Raw genomic sequence first — 23,560 nt, forward strand, 5'->3', positions numbered from 1 at the left:
ATCACTGACACACATATTTGAAGAATAAATTGGTTGCACTTTATTTGAACTTTGTCCAGCTTTCCTTTCAGATTGTGGAGAATAAAATAACACAGCAAATGATGAGCACTGGTGGCAGTTGAGAAAATGCAGAGGATAGTGTTGTAGAGGCACTTGGACCCACTTTCTTGGTGCTGTTTGACCAGCAGGATTCATTCATGGGAAACTCAGGACGCTTGCTTGAATGTCTTCTAGATGAGCACTTGGTGCACCAGACTTCCTGGTTGCATTGGAGCTTTTGTAACATCATCATCTTGGTCAGTGTCTGCATCTTGCTCTGGCCCTAATTGCAGGTTGGCCTCCTCCGCCTACTCCTCCAAGGTTAGGCCTCTTTGCATTACAAAGTTGTGGAACATCCAGTAGATGATGCTGGTGATTCTGGTGGGGCAGTACTGCAAGGTGCTCACTGATCTGTCAAGTCATGTGTGCTCCTGCTTCAAGCACTCTATGGTATGCTTAATTGTGATCCTGGTAGCAGCCTGAGCCTCGTTCTTTCCACGCCCTGCTTCTATCCATTGCTGAAGTAAGAGTTTCATTCATCATGGTTTAAGAAGGTAGCCTTGGTCTCCGAGGAGCTATCCTTGCAGGTCGCCTTTGCCTTCAAATAAACCGGTCACTGATGATTGTCTTCAAAGGATTACATTGTGGTGACTGCATGGGAAACTGCCATTTATTGACTGTCACCTGACTGACTGAATAGTGCTGGGAGTCAAATCCTTTTGTCCTCCTGTGCTTTGGAAACTTCTGTAGTGTGAAGATATTGGGGAACCGTGTCATGCTGCTGTGACTGTTTAGTGGGAAAGGAGCAGAACAATGCATCAGTCAGCTATTTGATACATCTGTGGGCAACAAATGGACTAATTTTGTAAATGTCTTCTGTGCCAGTTAGAAAGCAGTGGAGACATAAAAGTTGAAGGTGGTGATCTTGACTGCCCCTGGCATTGCTGTTCCTTAGTGAAGGGTGGCTACAGGTCTCATTGCAACAGATAGCATCACTCTGAAAGTATCTGCCTGCTGAACCTGAGTCAGTGGAGGCCATATTCCTCTGTCCAAGTAGATTTGGTTGGTATGGACAGTCTCCCTCTGGTCTAATCTTATCTCCATAGAATGCCTTCTTTGTTGTTCTTCATCTGGAGAGAGAGGAGCACAAAAGCAATCCCCATAGCTCACAACTAAATGGCAGAGAAATAAATTAACAGTGTAGCTTTAAGCAATCTGTATCTGACAGGCGATAACTTTCATGGACATTGGAAATGAGTGAGCACTGGGTGGGAAAATGGTAAAATCACAGGGTGACTCATTATATCCTCATTCGCATAAAACATACCTTGTAATGAAGATCTCGTACAATCTTTCAACATTGCTCAGTGTAGTTAATAATTTTGCATTATTTGCAGAACTGATGAATTTGTGAACTTGCAATTTTTCAGCAAGTTCCAGCCAGCAAATCCACTATCACCGGCAGGAATTGCTAGGTGCCTTATACTACACAATAAAACAGGACCATTGCGTGATGACACGCTGGCCAATCAATTCCAAAACATTCTTTACCTTAAATTTCTCACATTTCACAGCACTGCATCCGCCTTACATTAAGGACATGCTACCTGACAATAGTTTCGAATTTTAGTTTTGGAAGGCACCTAATAATCAGGGGTACATGGATGGAAGAAGGAAAGAACTTACATTTATTTGACACTTTTCATGGCTTCAGAATGTCCCAAAGCACTTTATAATCAATGGATTACTTTTTGTTATGTTAGATGCAATCAAAGTCATGACTGCAAGAGGGACTTCAGTTAATGTATTGAGCTAAAATTCCTCTTTATTAGTGCCAGTAAACTGATGTAACCCAGGCAGAGGACGAAAGCTGTTCCACTGGCTCCCCCAGCACCCAACACCATTTCCCAGACTACGGACAGGGGTACTGTAATTAGATGCGAATGATGGGAATATACCATACGAGATATTTTCTGTCATTTGTGTCAAAGCAACACTGAGTGCAAGGAATGCCATACATTTCTGTCATCCAAAGTTGCTATGGGCAATGAGGGAATTTAAAAGTTAAATGGCCTCTTGCCTAGTGAAATCAATCACCTAGGCGAGGCAGGGGATTTGAAATAATTTAGTTTAAATAATTCTTCTTACTTCTGTTAGCACCATCAGCCATGTGGCACATGCCTCAACAATTTCCCTTTCCCCACCTGAGGCGCCTGCCCAATTTATTCAAATTATCCTGACCCTGGAAATTGGCCAGGGTTTGGGAGCAGACATGGGGGTGGCCAGAATTCCTATCCTGAGGAAAATCTGACACCATTGTGGAAAAGAGGAACATCCAACAGACTGCATCCTGATCATCTCGAGGATGCTACTCTGATAATATTCACCACTCTTAAAATTAACCAAGTGTAGGCTTAGCTCATCTGGTAGCATTTCTGACTCTGATTCAGGTGGTTATGGGTTCAAACCCCATTCCAGAACTTGAGCACAAAATCATGCTGACATGGCAGTGCAGCATTGAGGGAGTGCTACATTGTAAGAGCTTATTCCCGACTTCTGCCTGCTCCTCTTATGATCTAGCAACAGTTTGGGGATGTTCCTGGACTACCCCAGTTCATCCCTGACAGGCTCAGCAGGATCTAGGGCAGCTGAGTGTGGACACAGATCCTGCTGTGGGACTAAAGTGAAGAAGTCTTACTTTCTGGGACCGATTGCTTTTATTGCCTCTTTGCCTCCCGACTGAAGGCTTTAGATTTTTTTTGAGCATTGTCTTCAGTCCCATTTCTGGCTGTGCCTATACAGACCTGTCCCTAGTGCCCACCCCTAATATTTAAATGATTGCATCCCTTTGGTTTCAGATGTCACCTGGAGAGTAAAGCGATGGGTAGAACTTATAGCCCCTTTTCTTTTTAAAAGAAATGAAATTCCATCGGAGAAATATCCCAACACCAATGTGAAAGACTAATAAATGCTGGGAAATATAAGGGGAGGTATTCTGCTCTGACCAGCAGATGCTGAGAGCACATATCGGAAAATTGCACAATCTCCAGCCCATGATTTATCCAGCTGTTAATTTTAATGGATTCAAGCTCACTGGCTGCGGTGCACGATTGTCCAATATGGTCTTGACAAATGCCAGGATCATCAAAGTATAAAATCTCCCCAATTTAGTGTAATTCCAATTTTGATATTCCTTAGTTTGCATTGACGTGAACTCTTTAATAGATTTTAACTAGGATCATGTGCTTTGCATAAGCATTGATTTAGTGATATTGACATGTGAACTTTGCTATGATACCTATTCTTATATATTGAAAAAGACCTCTTGCTACTAGGTTTTAAATTTGCTTTTACAATAATTGGCTGCAAGTTGTTCCTAGTGAATATGCAATGAGAGCGTGGAGGAAGTTGAAAGATTGGGATTCTTGTCCTCCACATGGATTATTTAGAAATTATATCACTCAAATTTCAAACTAAAAGGCATCCTTTGGGAAAGGTCATCAGACTTCGAAACATGGTACCTTTTGGGAAAGTGCAACGTGTTAGCGTAATTCAATATTCAGCTTGGCTATTGGGGTTTTTTTTCCAAATTTTTCTCTTTCTTTCCTGCTCTCCAAAAAGGTCATGACTGTTGCCATGTACAGATGTTTAGACATTAGCAACCCTCTGGTGTGTGTCGATATTGCGAATGTTGACAGGCTATGCCACTGGGTGGTGGTGGGAGAATCACGCCTGAGCCTCATCCGACCATCATCTGATGACTACACACATGCACTTTACACAGATCACTGGAAAGTAATCTGGAGCAGAACCTATGGTTGATTAATCCTTTCCCTTGCCCAAAGACAATAAAATTAATTGCTGTTATTATTATTGTTGTTGCTAAAGCACTTCTAAATCATATATGAATTCTAGATATTGTTTAACTCTGTACTTGTCTGGTATGTAATAAATTATCCTTTGCTATTAAAGCCATAGTTTATGCCTGCAGTTTCTTATTAGAAGAAAGAGCAATTGAAATTAAAAATAACATTTTAATTGTGCGAAGACAAAAAGACATTTGCCCAAATATAAATAATAAAATCACATTGTGCCTTTTCTCCCTATATTCTATGCATAACAGGTCGCGATGATGATTATCACAGTATTGATGACACATGGAATTAGTAAAGCACTGGGAGGATGGAAATTCAGGAAAACTCCAGTAATCTATTAAAGTTCATTTAAGATACTGTATTTCCAACTGATAGTACAAAACTTCAGATTTCCAGTATCCAGTCTTTCGCTTTTGTGTTAAGAGTATTCTTTATGATCATCAAAATTCTAAATTAGAATAGTATTAGTACAGAGGATGGAAAGAGAGAGAGAGCATGGCATGACAGAGAGAAAAGAGAGAGGATGAAAGGACAAAAAGAGAGAGGATGGAAGGAGGGAGAGAGAGAGGATGCAAGGAAAGAGAAAGGATGGAAGGAGAGAGAGAGAGAGGAAGGATGGAAGGAAGGAGAGAGAGGATCGATAGAGAGAGCGAGAGAGAGGGAATGGAAGGAGAGTGAGAGGAGATGGAAGGAGAGTGAGAGAGAGGAAGGATGGAAGGAAGGAGAGAGAGGATAGATAGAGAGGGGATGGAAGGAGAGAGAGAGGAAGGATGGAAGGAAGGAGAGAGAGGATAGATAGAGAGAGAGAGAGAGGGGATGGAAGGAGAGTGAGAGAGAGGAAGATGGAAGGAAGGAGAGAGAGGATCGATAGAGAGAGCAAGAGAGAGGGAATGGAAGGAGAGTGAGAGGAGATGGAAGGAGAGAGAGAGGATGGAAGGAGAGAAAGAGAGAGAGAGGATGGAAGGAGAGAGAGAGGATGGAAGGGGAGAGAGAGGATGGAAGGGGAGAGAGAGAGAGAGAGAGGATGGAAGAGAGCGAGGATGGACGGAGAGAGAGAGGGAGGATGGATGGAGAGAGGATGGAAGCAGCACAATAACTCATTTATATTGACACAGAATGAGGACAGATTGGAACTCGAGAGACTTGGAAGGTAGCACTGGAGCACAATAGGCAAAGAGAATAATAACATGGGGCTGAATATAAAGACATGAGTATAACAGTAGGGGAACAGGCAAAGGCTTCCTGCCTAATTTATATTGACTGAAGGAGTGGGCAAAACAGGATTAATCTAGTTCTATACAGGATTGGCCAATGCAGTCGGCAGAATTCACGACAGTTTCACTGGCTATAAATCACAAACTCTCTCATGTTGATCTCATCCTGTAATGAGCAGAGCGCATGCACAGATCATTGCTACACTGTCACCCTCTTGAGCCTTTGTGGCCATTATGGTCAATTATATTTTGCATCCCTGCATGCATTTCACAGAGTCTTCCAAATGCCAACATCATCTTCTGATCCAATTGACAAAATAGCACAACACAAATTTAAAAAAAAACATGAAACACAAAACCCACAGAAATCAATTCACGCAAAATAAGGTGGTGGGGATCATGGGGATTTTTTTCAAAATGTGCACAAAATGATTGTTAAAATAAAACGTCTTGGCTTTCCTGCTGCAGGTTGTACTTTGGAAAAGACAGACTGGGAAGACATGTTAGAAATCATTCCCTTGAAGAGATCTCTGAACAAATTTTACAACATCACATAAATTGAATTAACTCAAATATGATTCGAGCTCTACTCCAATGGCTCAAGCAATGGCAATGCTGCATATCCTGGTGTGGTTCTGGGATCCAACTTCAATCTGCAGTCTGTGCTATGTTAGCTGATCTCAGCAGGGACAGTGGTAGCCGGGTTACGATTGGTCAATGTCTCTGGAACAGGCAAAACGGAAGAATTTGTGAAAAAAACCTTGATATCAGTGTGGGATTGTTAAGTGACTTGTAGAGTAGCTGTTATAAATCTCAAAGTCTATATGATTAAGTGAAAAGATTATCTTATTATTTTCTCTCCTTTGTTTTTCCACCAGTTTTCTCTCCTCCTCTCCTGGGGGAGAAATTCGGGTTATTTGAGCCTCCCGTTAGCGCCCCCTAATGGGGGGGGGGGGGGCAAATGACTTTGCGACTGGGATCTGCTATAACGAATCCTGTTAAATTCGGCAGGAGTTTAGCAGTGGCAGTAACATATAGCGTCCCGTTCTGCTGTGCCGGCGATGCTGACATCATCACCGTGCACAGCATCCCGGACCCTAAACTGGGTATCGCCCCCTGAAGTTGCGCTGGGCGATGACAGCGACAGCTTCAGGGGACGTGTACCGAGTGGCCGGCCACTAGTGAGGTGAAAGTTAAAGGGGAAAGTGATTTTTTTTTTTTGTGCGCCCTGTTGCTGCTTTGGACACAGGGTCCGTGCCATGATCAGTCAGTCCGGCACTCTGCTTGAGTGCCGGGCTGTTGACATGGCACCCCCGCTCCCCGGTGGACCAGGTACGACCCTTTTTACCTGCAGAGTATGCAGCTTGGGCCCTTCCCTTTAATTCAGGGAAGAGCTCCTCTTACGCGGCAGCGCTGTGCCCTGCTCCCGAGGCGTCTTCCCCGTCTCCGCCCCAGAAAGGAAGTGGAGCACTTGATTTAACGCTCCACTTCCTTTCGGGGGGCGGTAACCCCAATTTCTCATGAGAGGCGAGACTTCTGCGCCTGGTGCAAAGTCTGGCGCCTCGTGAGTGTTACCCAATTTGTAGCCTATTGATTCCTTGCTGGCTGGGGTATGGCTTCTACAGCACTGTTAACTTCCAGTAACTCAGCAAAGTGGCCATTCTGCAAGTATGAGTCTACACACAGAGTGTCGACAGGTTATTCGATCACATGAGGGCACCAGAGATGTCCACATGTGCATTTCCATCAAGGTTACTGGATATTGGGCAGATGTGGGAACCCTGGATTATTTTCCTCTTCTTAACCGGGGAGCAGCATAGTAATTTTTTTTTTAGTATCCCTTACTGCCAGCTTGGCTTAGATCAGTTAACTTAGCACAAACGTGGACCTTCCTGGTCTATGTGGCTTAGCTATTCATTGCTTTAATCAGCTGAACTATTGGGTGAGCTCTTGAAAATGTTTTGAAAGTACGGGCATTAATACATCTACCACGGAGTTAAATCAGCTCCCTTCTCTTTTAACAATATAAAACACACACAATTATGATTTGAAACCAAGTGGATGAGGTCGCTTCTAATATTTAGGTCACCCAGTAAGATAAATTCTAATCAGTGCTTGTCAAATTATATGATTTAATCACAGAAGCCTGCTGACAATATCTGGCATGATGCACCACTCTAAAAATGGGATTGGAAAATATTTCCAGTGTATTCTATTTAAATTCAAGCAACCAGTAAGTTTCCATACATTACATAGAATGGAGTGTGCTCGGAAGCAGCAAGCAATCCTGGGGTTAAGATAATGTAAGTGGCTTGTGTTTTGCTCTTGGTGTTTGTAATATCACCTTCACCCAGTGATGTGTTGCTTCCTGGAAGCAGGTGGTATGTGTTTTCCGACAGTCTCGCTGCCTTCCAATTTCTCACCATCCTCCCCTGAAGGTACTGAATCATGATTGGCAAAGGCCCCACAAACGGTGGTTGCCCTTGGGTACATTTTTTGAATGGCCACTCTTTGTGAGACCAAACAAGGAGTGCCAACACCACGCTATTCGACTGTGAGGGCATCACATGCCAGCCTGATTCTGTCCACACCAACATACACTTTCTAGCAGGAGTCACTGGATGGCACTCAGGAGTTAATAAGGGACAGTAAGATAGGGGGCTGATTTCCCGCAATCTAGCCTGGGGGTGTTGAGGCAAATTGCAGCAATCTTATTACCACCCAGCTGAGATGAGCTAACCCAGGACAGACTGCGATCAAATGTTGTTAACTTGTAGCAATTAAGAACTGTTTGCATATCTGTGTCTGTTCTGAGCTTGTCTGTGTGCAGGAACAAGGAAGGAGACTGCCATTTCAAAAAACCTTCGAAAATAGTTTCCTGAACATAAACAACAGCATTTGGTGCATGTTTCAATGCTCTATTGACAGGTAAAGAAAGGTTAAGGAGAGTATTTTACCGACTGTAGGGGTGGTGGCAGCACTCAGTGAGTTAGTCGAAGATATGGAGGAAGTGCTTTCTGCTCGCGCTAAAGGTGCTACTGGTGGAGGACTAGACGAATGTATCGGAGGACTAAAAGACCTGGACTGTAAAACATAAACCAAAAAATACCTGATTATAGAATTGCATCTTACTGTAGATCAGATCACACATCATCATTTAGTTTATGACCTACATATGTAAGAAACAAGCAATAAAACTCTTCGTAAGCTTGAAATTATACTAATTTCCCTCCTATTTCCTCTCTTGAAGGAGCTAACTTATGCTACGTGTAGTTCTGTGGCTGCCGGCAGTTCTCCAGAACTTTATTAAGTCTGCATTCTTCATATGTGAGCCAAGACAGTGAATATTTGCAGGTTATTTAACTGTGGTGGGCATCACAGCCAAGCCCAATCTTGTCTTTATCGAATATCTCTTTTTTTGAGCAGGGAATTATGGAGACCAATCAGGAGCAGAAATGTTGGCTGAATTTCCCCGCTAACTAAGGAAGACTTGGGCCAATTTCACCCCTACTACCACTCCAGCTAAAATCAGCTAATCTGGCATGGACCACGGAATGAAATTATGACCTTCGCTGCGCATGGCAAATTACTCAACATCAACAACAACTTGTATTTATATAGTGCCTTTAACATAGTAAAACGCCCCAAGGCGCTTCACAGGAGTATAATCAAACAAAATTTGACATCGAGCCACATAAGAAGATATTGGGATAGGTGACCAAAAGCTTGGTCAAGGAGGTAGGTTTTAAGGAGCATCTTAAAGGAGGAGAGAAAGGTTTAGGGAGGGATTTCCAGAGCTTAGGGCCTAGATAGCTGAAGACACGGCCACCAATAGTGGGGGTGAAGGAATTCGGGAATGCACAAGTGGCTAGAATTGGAGGAGTGCAGATATCTTTGAGAGTTGTAGGACTGGAGGAGATTAGAGAGCTCAGAAGGGGTGAAGCCATAGAGGGATCTGAATACAAGGATGAGAATTATTAAATCGAGGTGTTGCTGGACCAGGAGCCAATGGAGGTCAGCGAACAGAGGGGTGATGGGTGAACAGGACTTGGCGTAAGTTAGGATACACCATACACCATCATTGCGGGCCGGCAGCAGGCTGGAAGAATTTTGAGTTCCTGCTCCTCCGGGATCCGCAAAAATATATATTTTTTAATCTTTTTTGGAGCGGTCTCTAACGGTTCCTTTACACAGTGGTTAGGCCTCTCAATATCTGGAGTAATGGGACTGGCATATGCCATGCATGCTTTGCTCATTTTACATAGAATTTATAGCATAGAACATGCATAGGAACAGGAGTAGGCCATTCAGCCCCTTGAGCCTGTTCCGCCATTCAATGGGATCATGGCTGATCTGTGACCTAACTCCATATACCCGCCTTTGGTCCATATCCTTTAATACCTTTGGTTAACAAAAAGCTATTAAGCTCAGATTTAAAATTAACAATTGATCTAGCATCAATTGCCATTTGCAGAAGAGAGTTCCAAACTTCTACCATCCTTTGTGTGTAGAAATGTTTCCTAATTTCACTCCTGAAAGGTCTGGCTCGATTTTTTTTTAGACTATGCCCCTAGTCCTAGACTCCCCAACCAGCGGAATTCGTTTCTCTCTATCTACCCTATCTGTTCCCCTTTAAACATGTAAACAGCCTCCAGCCTGTTTAGGGAGGGAGTGCTGGGCGCCAGTTTAAAGGCCTGCCTGAAAGTTGATTTAAGCAGGTAAATGGGCACACAAGGTCCCCACCACACCTTCAACCGTCAATCGCCCAATGTTCAGTTGGGAAATAGGCGGCCGATAGTTGAAAGTCTCCCCCAAAGCTTTCTATTTGGACACTTGGCATGATTCCAATGACTGATCTCATCTCAGCATGTCAGCAAACTAAGCCAAAGATAGATTGTTGCTTGGATGCATGATCTCATGGCTTGATTGTAATACACAGTCAACACCACGACTGGGGCTTCACCCACATTCCTGTGAAGAATAGACAGCCCAGCCTATTTTTGGAGGCTATCGAAGAAGAATTCTGGCTTGGAGCGAGCCATCATTGTTCAGTCCACTGGGCCGCACAGCTCTGAGCCTTAGAGTGCAAGAAATGGGTTTCTCTCAGTAGCTTCGAAGTAGGACATTTAACATCCTCTTTTTGTTACATTTACAGAAATATTTTAATTACAATGAATATGACGGTAACACACCAAAACATACCATGTCGGTAACTCCAGGCTTCCCAGGAGGCAGTTTAGGCCGTGATGGAGGGCGAGGTGGTGGAGGAGGAGGAGTGTTACTGGTCAAGCCCGATGGTGTTGCTGGACGGGCAGGAGATGAAGAACCTAAAAATAGGTAAACATGGTTTTAAATCTTACAAATCACAGGGAGAGTTGCGGGGGGCGGGGGGGAGATCTTCAGGGCCAGAGCAAAATTGGGTCAGGAGCCGAAGGACGCTGGGGACCCGAGGGAACGGTCCCCGACATAAAGTTAGCACTGGGCAGGGACTTTGGCATCTGGTGCGGGGATGAAGAGGCAAGGTTGGGACTGTGGAGACCCAAAGACTCCCAGCTGGGCCATTGTGGTGGGGGGGGGTTGGTGGGGGGGACGACAGGGGAGAAGACTCCTGCTCCTCTTGCCCCACAAGAATTGCAGAGAAAGGCCATTCTGTGATTGCCCCCATGGTTTGGCTGTCGAAGTTGGCCCCATGCGGGATGCCTAATTCCACAAAATGCTGTTGTATTGCCCATTACTTTGCTGGGTCACATATTTTCAATGTAAAGTAGGCCCCCAATAGGCCTTCCTGTGCCTGAATTAAGCTCAGTAAAAGATGGTGGGGGCCCGGGAACATGCCGGCAATATGGTGCGTCTGGCCTCACCACCGCCCCATGTTAACTTGCCCACCACACTGTTCTTGCTGGGTGGGAATAAAATCCACCCCCTTGACTCAGGCTACATTTCCAGTGGTGTTGACAGCTCTCTGCTATGTTGCAAAATTGGCCATTCTTCATGTGTGAGTAAATAGTCAATATGGTGCATGTCAGCTATTCCACTATGGACAGCATTATAACCGAGCCCAATTATTACATCAGCACCAAAAATAAAATAAAGACAAAGAAGTTAGCAAATTGGATGTTGAAGTTCTTAGGGTCTCATATGGTAAATGCACTTTCTAAGGCATGGTGCAACTTTAGGCCTGCTTTACCAGAAAGTACAATATTTTCCCTCTGATTTTGCACCTTAATTTTCAAGCTGGCTTTAGTTTAGGACAAAATGTTTGCAGTTCTTTATAATTTTTTTTATTTTACTTTTTTTCTCCTCTTCTAAATGTGCTGACTCTTGCTGGCCTTCATAATAAACAGTAAGTATTGGCAGACTGTTCAACTGTGGAGAGCACCACAGTCAAGTCCAATGTCCACACACACCGTCCAGCCTAATATTAAACAGTCCAGCCTAATATTCCTTCCCACTGAAGTCAATGGAAGAGAAAATCGGGCGTGGTGTATAATGGGCGGTCAATTCTATATCGCCCTCTTTACAACGTTACCCCAGAGTTAAAATCACCCCCATTATCCTTTCAGCAAGATTCACTGGATAGCAATCAGGAGTGAGAACATTACCTGGGTTTTCTCCTCACAGCCTAAGGACACTAAAGGCAATTGTAACTGCGATCAGCTAACTCAGCACAGATCAATCTGGAATTTATTAATCTGTGAGACTCAGTACCACACCAGGCACTACAACTCCTCACCAGGTGAGTAAACCTTTTCATCCCCATCCCCATCATCAGTATTTTGTGAAAGAAAATTACTATTTGTGCATTGATACAAACAAATACAGGCAAAATGGAAGCTGCAACATTGGGACAGAAAGCCTTATAACCATAAACCCTTATTATGGTTATAAACCAATGAGGAAAATGTGCACTCTTGCAGGACACAGATGTTATCTAATTACACAACAGGAAAGGTCTGGGGAATGGTGGTGGAAATTGGCTGACAGGAAGTTGTTTTGGAGAGGTGAAAATTGTAGCATTGTCACTATTCACTCACACTTCATGCAGAAAATTTACATTAAATTCCCTGTGTGAAAAATATTTGTTTAAAAAGCTTCTACAAATCACTGGACTCATGAGTAAATTGTCAGTGTTGGTAACACTGGCATTGTTGCACTCTGCCCCTCACTGCAATCAGTAAACTCAACACAAACCAGAGTTAAACCTGGGACCTTCTCAGTCAGCACGGTTCAGTGCCACACCAGTTACCCACCAAGCCATTGGGGAAGTTCAACCTTATTGTGGTTCTTACGTTCTATCTATATTGATAATGCTCTACTGACAGCAAACGAGTGACAACATGAGACCAACATTTTGTTATAATTATAAAGCAGTGGATGTTGCGTCTCCGATGATATCCAGGACTCGACTCTATAGAGAGCTGCCATTGGAGGCAGCAGAAAAAATGACCTCCATCCTATTAGCCCTCCAATGGACATAGCAGCACACAAAGAGGGGAGAGCGGCACTCAGAGTTTACAGGTCCTCACATCAGCCCTGCTGTCCTGGTGCCCTGCCAGCGATATGATAATGGGGATGGATTGAATAAAAGGGACCCTTTACTGACCAAAGGTGTAGTCCCATTAAGAGGCCTTTGGTGCCCATGATGTTTGTCAATACAAGTTTGAAAGATAAAAATCCAACCAATCTAACACCAGGTTTCATAAGCTTTGTTTTTTTCTAACTATAGCACCTCGTACAAATGGCTATTCTTTGTGTTTGAGCAGTGAGGACTGCAACGTTATCTGACTATGGGAGGATTGCAGCCGAGCCTAATCCTGCCCTCACCACAAATCCACACGTGGATTTTCCCAGCAGATGGGTGGGAGAGGGAGGGTCACTAGATAATAATTTGGAGCTGGAATCATGGTTCCGGTCCATGGCCTGGGGTGGGAGCAGAGGGGATGTGACCAATTGTAGCACTTGTGCAGCTCAGCAGTGGGCCATTTATCAATTGGGCATCAGAGGAAGCTTGAAAATGATGCTTAAAAAATACTGGAGTAAATTTTCAGTTTATGCTGTTTTTCTTAATTCCATGATGTTTTGCTGACTTGGAACACACTGCGGACTGTGCATTATCTTGTGTATAACATAAGAACCTGTCGGCCAGTTTCGAAAAAAGGGTAAAGGTGAAGTTGTGGGGGGAGTGGGAGAGGGGAGGTGGAATGTCACTACAGACTCACTTGCTTTCAAAGGAACACAAAAATAGCAGAGCTTAGCACAGAATGGAACAGCACAAATACAACAGGACAGAAGCAGGAAGAAGCCAGTCATGTTGCTGCCATTGAGGCTTCTTGCTGGAGACAGGCTCCAGTGTGGACATGCAAGTGCAGTGTTTAACCCAACACCACGTACCACTGCTGCTGGACACAGCACTGCCTGAACTGGGTCCTGGAGAAGACACCACTGTCCTGTAGGTAGGAGGTGGAGGGGGAGGGGGCGTGGTCTTTTGCCCCATAGCGAGCTCTTTCAGGGAGGAGGACGACTCGCTCTTTTCGCTCTTGACCAAAGCCTGCTCAGAACATTTTTTCACACTCCCATCTTGGTCGAGAGGCACAGAAATACTCGGAGGGGCATCGGTGGATTGCAGGCCACTCGGAACTTCCTCTGGCTGCAGGGCAGAGACAGGCCTCGTTTCACTCAGAGCCACTGGTGAAACCTCGTCTCTGGCAGGTCGATCAGAGAAATCGATCCACTTGTTCTTCGACAGGACGACTCCGGATCTGGGAGATACAACTGGGCCAAAAATATCATCCAGGTCACTGATAGACAACAGTTTGTCAGGCTGGGGCTCTGCTCCGCCATGCTCACTCCCTACTGTCCCATGGGCTGAATTCGGTAAAGGTTGCTGTGCTGCTGCATCAAGGTCTGACTTGGTGCCTTTCAGACTAGTGTGGTCTTAAGTTCAAAATTCAAGAGTAAAAAAAAAAGCAGGAATCAAAAGAACAAAAGGTTAAACACAAAGTAAAACTCAAGAGCATACATTCACTGTTAATAGACTGAAAAATTCAATATTAACAAAGAGGCAGATTTTTTTTAAAGTGAAGAAGAAGGATTTCCCCCCCCCCCACCCTGCCCCTCCCCCTCCTCTTATGGAAGCATTGGCCCTTGCTGGCTGCCCTCTGGTACTTTGCCCAAGTGGCCTTTCTTCAAGTCTGAGCCTAGACCATGAGTGTCAGCAGGCTATTCTACCATGGAATGCATGTCCTCATCCGACAGTCACACGTGCACTTTCCAGCAGGAGGCACTAGTGGAACCCTAGCAGATTTCTTTGCTCCTCCCGAAGGGGTGCTGAATCCTTTGTAGCATCACCCCGCTGCCCTGATTGAGATCAGTTAACACAGCACAGCCAGGACTGACCCTGAGCCTATTCTGGGGTGCACAGCTCAGTTCTACAATTAAGCAGTACATTTACCGACTGAACACACTGGGGGAAACTTCAAAATACATTATTTTTTGAAAGTTTGAAGCAAAGAATTTAAGATGTAGCAAAGAAACCACCTAGATTAAGTATTACAGAATTTGGAAAACAGTTTATGTGAAAGTGCGGTCTGAGAGAAGCATAAAAAAGGCTGAAGATAAAAACTATAAAGAGCCAGTTATTTATAATTAGAACAGTATTTCTCCATTTTGTTTGTATGTTATTAAATGGCTATTCATGGAGTTACAGAGTCTACAGCACAGAAACAGTCCATTCAACCCAACTTTTCTATGCCAGCATTTATGCTTCTCATGAACCTATTCCACTGAAGTGGCTGTACAATAGGTAAAGGACAGGCTGACCATATTATACCCACGTGTTACAAAGTGTTTACAAAGCCCTACCTGAACCTTCTGCTGAAGGTGATCCTGTGCGAGGTGGTGTGGCTGGGATATTTTTCGGAGGAAGCGGAGGAGGAGCTGGGAGGGGAAATCATAAGAAACAAGATGTGAAATCAAAGTGAAACCATTTGTTGCATTTTATACCATTTGAAGATAAATTAAAAGCATACAATCGATATATTAAAAACTAATTTTTGCATTCATCAAATCAGTAACACATCAGGAATAAGATAAAGAAAGAATTTGCAATCGTGTAGCACATTTCACCAATGTTGAAGTCCAGTCACTGTTGTTGTGTGGGCAAACACACAAGCTAATTTTGCACAAAGCAATCAAATGATTAACCAATTATTTTTTTTTAGTGGTCTTGATCTCCGAACACCAAAAGAACTCCCTGTTCGCTCCGATAAACTGGCGTGGGAACTTGCGCATCCTCCTGAACAGGCAGATGGGGCCTCATTTTAATGTCTCATCCATAAGTTGCCACTTCTTAATAGCACGGCACTCTTTGAGAATCACACTGAAGAGTCAGCCTAGATTATGAGTTCAAGTGTGGGAGTGGGGCTTGAACCCACAACCTTTTGACTCACTGAGCTGAGACTGACACACAAAGCTCGGTTTCACTTGCTAAAAAACAGAGAAATAACATTTGAATTAAAAATGCACCTCCTCCTGTACTGTAGTTAGAAAATGCACTTTCCAGTGTGTAACTGAGTTGTACAGACCAGGTGAGCTCCAGATTAATTCCCTGAAGCACTGGCAACTAACATCCACTGACTCTATGAGGACATGGTGCTTCAAATTCTGGGGTCTGAGGCCACAGGGGGAGTGGAGGAGGGGGAACATACCAAATGCCTCTTCCAAGATCAGGGCTAGTAGCATCCATCACTTATTTTTCTTTCTCCTCCTATACACTCACTCATTCATTGATTAACATACAGGCACACTGTACTGCAGTAGCATAACACGTAGATCCCAAGAACCCGCCTTGTAGCCTCTGGGAAATGCTTAGTTCCCAGGTGCTATGGCGAGGAAAAGGAGGCAGAAACCCGTTGCATTCGGCTTCCTCTCCTTTTACATTGGCCTGGGATTTCCTGGACTTCCTCAGTAAAGAGGCCCTGGCAATGTGCTTATATCAGGTGCAGGAGCAGGGCAATTGTGAAAATAAAGTGTATGGGGACATTCTGGCCTTTCTGCTTCACTCTCCTCTCTGTGGGCACCCGAAGGAGCTGCCATTACGCCTTGTACCTGACTCCTCCTCCGATTGGAGGGGGCCAGGTAGCAGGGCAGGGGAGGTCAGAACCTTTCTCTTTCAGCCTCCACACCAATCTTCTGGCTGTTGTGCTGCAAGTCAGAGATGTTGGCTGCCAGTCTCACAGTTGCAGGCTTCAGAGGCCTGCAGCTATGCCTGCATTCCCATTCTGCTTCCTGGTGCAAGGCCCTTCCAGGAGGTGGTTTTGCTCCAGTGGTGTGACCAAGCAATGCTAATGACCTAGCCCACCAAAGTCAGGTGTCCCAAGGCCTTTGGGTGCAATGCATCTGTCCAGCAGCCAGACAAAAGGAATTTATGGAACATCAGGGCCACAATACCTTGTCATGTAAACTCTGTTTCAACAGCCATTATTCTACCATATATCTTTTCATTCTATGGTGGCCATCAGAAGGAGACCGCAGAGGTCTACATCCATCTGTCTCTAGCATCTTACAGCATCCTGCATCACTCACTTCAACAGTGGCAAGCACCAACACAAATACATGTACTCTGGGAGTGTGACTGTCTGTGTTTGGGGGGTTCCCTTAGCGAATTGCAGAAGGGAGCACTGGACGAATGGCAAAGCAGCAGTAAAGCAGAGGAAGTGGAGGTGGCAGTGGAGGAGCAAAAAGCTACTGGTCGATCAACCATTTGAGTTCAGGAATTTTGACCTCACAAGGCTTTCCTACAAACAGATTTGTATAGCTGACATTTCAGAGCATAATTTGAGAGTATGCCAAGCGCGCTGCAAAGTCTGGGGTAGCCATGGAATTCACTAGCTTAATCTATGCAGTTACTCTTGATCGTGTAAGAGAAAAGCATTGCAAACCAAAGAACTGAGAAGCAAGTGGCCATTTCTGGGCCATCTGCAGTGACCCTCCAATGATAGAGGCTGTAAACCTAGATGCAGTTTCTCTAATGTATGCTATGAGTGAGACTATAGCAGATTGCAATGATGGGAATTATATACTGGCCGCCTTTATTGGGCTCATGGGCATTTGGCAGAAGAGGCACTTCAGTACTGTTGATTAGAGCCTGCCATAAAACTCTTGTCTTATGTCTAAAATAACACTGAAGAGTTTCCAGCAAAGTTACACACTTTTCCCCACCCACTTATGGCCAATACATATCCAAAGTCCTATTCTGGAAAACACCAAAGTATATCCACCCAGTGGATTCAAATAGTGAATTAGAGGAGGGTATACCAGGTGAGGCACAGCACTGTGCAGGAGGCAGTGGTGGTGGCAGGTGGGAAGAAGGAACAAGTTGTTCACAGGCCAGCTCATGCTATCCCTCACCTATTGAGCCCAGGGATTTGAATTTCATGGGGTTCTGCTTTAACAAAAATGTTGCATGTTAATCAAAGAATCATGGATACTGTCCCAAATAAGCTGCACCAACTGATGGCTTGTGTGGAGAAGACTACTGCTGAAACTTTCTCTTCCAGTTTCTAGATGATTGGGGATCACATAAAGTGAATCCACATTCAAGGCATCATTGATTTCATCAGTGCCATCAGTTTTGTGTCACACTGACCTGGTGAGGCAGTATCTAGTAACAGGCAATGTAGTTGGAGATGGCTCAGATGAAGGTGCTATCTTTCACCAGAACAATACATCTGTACCCTCATGTCATCCCAATGCACTGACTCTATATGCAGCAGAAAGTGTGCAAGATCAGGCAGCCACAAAAGGACCAGATGTGTTATATAGAGCACCGGGGCCAACCTGTGATTCAGTTAAAGGAGGTAGAGGACCAACTTATTCCCTAAAGGCTCCCACAGAGACAGAGGACCAAGGCATCTCACTGGCATCTGCCATGAAGAATGCACTGTTGTCAAATTAGAACATAAACAATAGGAGCAGGAGAAGGCCATCCGGCCCTTCAAGCCTGCTCCGACATTCATGGCTGATCTGATCATGGACTCAGTTCCACTTCCCCACCCGCTCCCCATAACCCCTTATTCCCTTATTGGTTAAGAAACTGTCTATCTCTGTCTTAAATTTATTCAATGACCCAGCTTCCACAGCTCTCTGAGGCAGTGAATTCCACAGATTTACAACTTGCTGAGAGAAGAAATTCCTCCTCATCTCAGTTTTAAATGGGCGGCCCCTAATTCTAAGATTATGCCCCCTGGTTCTAGTCTCCCCTATCAGTGGAAACATCCTCTCTGCATCCACCTTGTCAAGCCCCCTCATAATCTTATACGTTTCGACAAGATCACCTCTCATTCTTCTGAATTCCAGTGAGTAGAGGCTCAACCTACTCAACCTATCTTCATAAGTCAACCCCCTCATCTCCGGAATCAACCTAGTGAACCTTTTCTGAACTGCCTCCAAAGCAAATACATCCTTTCTTAAATATGGAAACCAAAACTGCAAGCAGTATTCCAGGTGTGGCCTCACCAATATCCTATATAGCTGTAGCAAGACTTCCCTGCTTTTATACTCCATCCCCTTTGCAATAAAGGCCAATATTCCATTGGCCTTCCTGATCACTTGCTGTACCTCATACTAACCTTTTTTTGTTTCATGCACAAGGACCCCCAGGTCTCGCTGTACTGCAGCACTTTGCAATCTTTCTCCATTTAAATAATAACTTGCTCTTCGATTTTTTTCTACCAAAGTGCATAACCTCACACTTTCCAACATTATATTCCATCTGCCAAATTTTTGCCCACTCACTTAGTCTGTCTATGTCCTTTTGCAGATTTTTTGTGTGCTCCTAACACATTGCTTTTCCTCCCATCTTTGTATCGTAAGCAAATTTGGCTACATTACATTCGGTCCCTTCATCCAAGTCGTTAATATAGATTGTAAATAGTTGGGGTCCCAGCACTGATCCCTGCAGCACCCCATAAGTTACTGATTGCCAACCCGAGAAAGAACCAATTTTCCTGACTCTCTGATTTCTGTTAGTTAGCCAATCCTCTATCCATGCTAATATATTACCCCCAACCCCGTGAACTTTTATCTTGCGCAATAACCTTTTATGCGGCACCTTGTCAAATGCCTTCTGGAAGTCCAAATACACCACATCCACTGGTTCCCATTTATCCACCCTGTTTGTTACATCCTCAAAGAATTCCATAGTGATAAACAGTAGGCAGATACACATATCACTCTTAGAGAATAAAACATTACTGCACTAAAGTTCAATTCTGTTTGAAGCACATTCTTGCTATGAAATTGGCTAATGTCTCTGCAGATAAATGAAGTGGGATCCTTGGTACTTTATTTTCAGTGAAAAGAAATGTAGTAACACATGGACAGAGGCCTGTTAATACAACGGGTAAATGCAGGGATTAGAAGAAGGTCTCATCAATGACAGCCTCGCAGCCTACAAAGGAATTTTGGCAGTAGAAACCTGGCTCCTCCTACTTCTTCATTTGCCGGCAACAATTGGTTGTTGTGCTAATTTAGGTGCTTCATGGTTATACCAGTTAGAAGAGCAAAGATGTGTAGCATGCAGCAGATCCTGATGATTTGAGAAATTTTGGCTATATTGTAGAATGTCCCCATATCTGGCAGGGTATCTGAAACACTGATTCTATGGGCTCAATTTTCCCCAATGCCATTTTTTGCCGTATTACAAGAGTTACACCCATTTTTTTTGGCCCCGACTACTCCAAAAAAATAACTTGTAAGTTTCCCGTTCTAATTTTTTTAGTTGGCACCACGCAGCCTGCCCTTTAGTTTCAGGGGGTGGAGCCTAATTTCTGCACTGAAAAAACGATGACCCCCTTCTGCGCATGCGCGGCAAAAAAAAAAGAAGTTTTTTTACGTGACTGCTATGGGTGCGCATGCCCAGTACACCTCCCGGCATTCGGCCATTTTTAAAAAGCCAGTTGTGTGTGAGAATTTTAATTCTCAGTGGAAAAATCGAAGCTCCAATATGCAACGCGGCTCAGGACTAAGAATTTTTCACAGGACGAAGTGGAAGCACTAGTTACTGTAATTGAGGCCAGATGGCACAAGCTGGACACCAGCAGAGGTCACATAAAAGTTTCACCAAAAGAAATGAAGGAACACTGGACCCAACTTGCAGAAGATTACTGTGCAATGGTGACCACCCCGGGGTCTGGAGGCCAGTGCAAAAAGAAGTGGCAGGACCTTGGTCAAGCAGTTAGTTTAAGTAATATTTTCATTTATTCACTAGAATGGGAATTGTAAATGTGACCATCTATATGTCCCACCCAGCAGAAAGTCGCCCACTCTAAAAAGTTATATTTTCATCTTTGCAGAAGAAGATGGCACACAACAAAAGGGAAAGCACTCGAACAGGAAGAGGCCTGGCAAATCTGCACCCATTGACACCCTTGGGTTGCTGCTTTGATGGGTCCTGCCTGGAGAAAAGCAACCATCACTGCACAAGCTTGGCCCACACTCGAGGGAGAGGGTATGTCCTGCAAATTCCAAAGTCTGGCTTTCCTAAATGTTAAGTACTGCGCGGGCTAGCCATGCTTCGGTTCATGGGGATGTCTCCGTTAGCTACGGTTGATGCAATGTGCTATCATTCATCATGGTCCTTCAAATGAGTCTGCTGCCTGTGCTGTGTGAGCCTACTCATGCCACCCTGCCCCCTCCTCTATTGCCAACCATTTGTCTGTTCTGTTATATATTGCAGAACTTGAGGCCAACCCTGACGAAGCTGAAGCCGATGCAGAAGAAGATTCAGACACGGACGAGCCTGAAGAGGAGAACATCTTCCAATCCCACCTTCCAGACCAAGAGCATGGGGGTGAGGGAGAGGGGGAGGATGAAGCCCCCGCTCACTCTGGAAGAGGTGCAGGTGCCGCCAATTGAGGTGCCAGCCCCTTTCGTTAGTGATACAAGTGTTGGGACATTCCATGGTTTCTCATAGTCCGAGGCTGGGGATTCCAGTGGGATGCAGCAAGGTACACCTAGGGCCCCACCGTCTGAGGCTGCAGGTCCCAGTGGGGTGCAGTGAGGCACATTCAGGGCCCCACCGTCCGAGGCTGTGGGTCCCAGGGGAATTCAGCGAACCACACCCAAGGTGAGAAGGGGAAGGAGAGCTCGACAGCACTCTCGGTGCAGGATCTAACAGATGTGGTTCAGATGATGGCAATGAGTGTGGAGAGCATTGGCCTTACATGATCACTCTTGGACACCATCAGTAGGGGGTGATGAGCTATCGGAACTGTCGGGAGAAATGAGAACACTGTCGGTGAACATGAGAGAGGGAATGTTGCCGGTAGTTGATACACTGTCGATGAACATGAGGGAAGGAATGTTGCAGGTAGCTGATACATTGTTGGTGAACATGAGAGAGGGAATGTTGCAGGTAGTTGAGACACTGTCAGAGCACATGAGGGAGAGAATGTCAGAGTTAGCTGCTGTGATAAGGGAACACACTCAGGCCCCGCAGCTATTGACAGAATCAACTGCCTCTGAAGAGCCCAAGCCGGGCCTTCCACATTACCGCCTGACCACGCCCCCCATCAAGAAGTGTGCATTACCCGAGATGCTTGAAAGAATAAGCTTGGTACCAACCCGAGAAACGATGCGCTACCGCCTGCAGGCAGGGGTGGAGTCACCAAGCCCAAGTGCAGCGGGTGGTCTTAGAATAAGGTGGAGGAGAGATGGGTGCAGCCTTTCTTTGCTGCTGCTATTGTTATTATTGTTACTGTTGTTACTGTTGTAACTGTTCTCACATTAAAAGTTTTTTGTAAGTGATGTAAATTTACAAGTTTAAAAGTTTGTAAGTGATCTTAAAGTTTGCTAGTGTTCTTAAAGTTTGTAAGTGATCTTAACTTAAAACTTTAAAGTTTGATACAAGAATATATTTTATTAAAGTTAAGTACAAACAAGTGTTAAACTTTTGAATAAAATATATTTTAAATTATATCTATAATTTCCATTATTTGCTCCATTATTAACGCAACTTTTTGAAGTAAAGAAGAATAATTTCCATTATTTGTTCCATTAACACAACACAACATTACGGAACAGGTCCAAACAGTAAACATGGTCCATTTGGAATAGTTGCCGCTGAGCCTTCAGGCAGAAAAGCGTTCATGGATGAGCTGCTGGTACAAGGCTCGAGCAATTGTTAAAGGGGCACGACGGCCCATCCTCCTCCGCCGTCATGCTCCGGGTTCAGGTAGTTGCATGCCTTCCTCCTCCTCCTCCTCATCACCATCAGCCACGCTCACCGCAGGTGGGTCTTCTACTACCAACTGCTGCTGCCTCATGATGGCTAAGTTGTGCAGCATGCAGCACACAACAGTGAACTGACCGACAATCTCAGGGGAGTATTGCAAGTAGCCTCCAGAATGGTCCAGGCATCGGAAAGCTGCTTCAAGATGCCAATGGTCCTCTCTATTATGCTGTGCGTCGCAATGTGCGACATGTTGGTTTCCCGGTCAGCTTCCATCCGGGTTATGTGTCGGGGCGTCATGAAACATAAAACATAGAAAATAGGTGCAGGAGTCGGCCATTCGGTCCTCCGAGCCTGCACCACCGTTCAATATGATCATGGCTGATCATGCGACTTCAGTACCCCATTCCTGCTTTCTATCCATACACCTTGATCCCTTTAGCCATAAGGGTCACATCTAACTCCTTTTTGAATATATCTAACGAACTGGCCTCAACAACTTACTGTGGTAGAGAATTCCACCAGGTGGTGAGACCGTACCCTTTGTCCCCCAGCAGCCAACTCTGCCCTTCTGGCTGCTGCCAAAACATGGCAGATATAGCGCATCATGGGTGCTCCCAGGGTATCTCGCATCAACTGACATGATGCGATGCATGTCGTCACAGACGAGCTGAACATTCACAGAGTGGAAGCCTTTTCTGTTCCTGTACATCTTGGAAAACTCCAAAGGTGCTCGCAAGGCGATGTGGTTGCAATCAATGCAGCCCTGAATGTTAGGGAAGCCAGCATTTCTGGAGAAGCCCACAGACCTGTTACGCATTGCCTGAGCAGTCATGGGGTACTTTATGTAGTCATTCTTCCGGGCATATAGTGCAGAAATCACTTGCTGAATGCAGATATGTGTTGCATGTTGAGAAATGGCGCACACATCCCCAGTTGTGGCCTGGAATGATCCAGATGCATAGAATGAAAGTGCACTATAGCCTTTGCTTCAACTGAAAAGCAGTCCTCCTGACGCTTCTAGGTAGCAGGTTTGCTTTTATTAACTCACAGATCTCGGTTACAACTTCTTTGCAGAAACGCAGCCTTCTTGCACAGTCTGCCTCACTCAGGTGCAGGTACGAACGCCTGTCTCGATATACCCGATGTGGGTAAGATCTCCTGCCCATCATCCTACATGCTCGGAGGTTCCTCATGAGATG

General features: G+C 44.8%; 1 protein-coding gene across 1 annotated transcript in view; it reads right to left on the reverse strand.

The window, feature by feature from the left end:
• Nucleotides 1–23,560, reverse strand: part of sgip1a (SH3GL interacting endocytic adaptor 1a) — a 250,115-nt gene that overhangs the window by 51,903 nt on the left and 174,652 nt on the right. The window contains exons 13-16 of the mRNA XM_070886140.1: nt 14,990–15,064; nt 13,520–13,978; nt 10,331–10,455; nt 8,086–8,212 (exon numbers count right to left, since the gene is read on the reverse strand). Of these exons, the coding sequence (XP_070742241.1) occupies nt 8,086–8,212; nt 10,331–10,455; nt 13,520–13,978; nt 14,990–15,064 (786 nt within the window). The remainder of the gene's footprint in view (nt 1–8,085; nt 8,213–10,330; nt 10,456–13,519; nt 13,979–14,989; nt 15,065–23,560) is intronic.

The sequence above is a fragment of the Pristiophorus japonicus genome, chromosome 8 (assembly GCF_044704955.1).
Source record: "Pristiophorus japonicus isolate sPriJap1 chromosome 8, sPriJap1.hap1, whole genome shotgun sequence".
Classification (NCBI taxonomy): Eukaryota; Metazoa; Chordata; class Chondrichthyes; family Pristiophoridae; genus Pristiophorus; species Pristiophorus japonicus.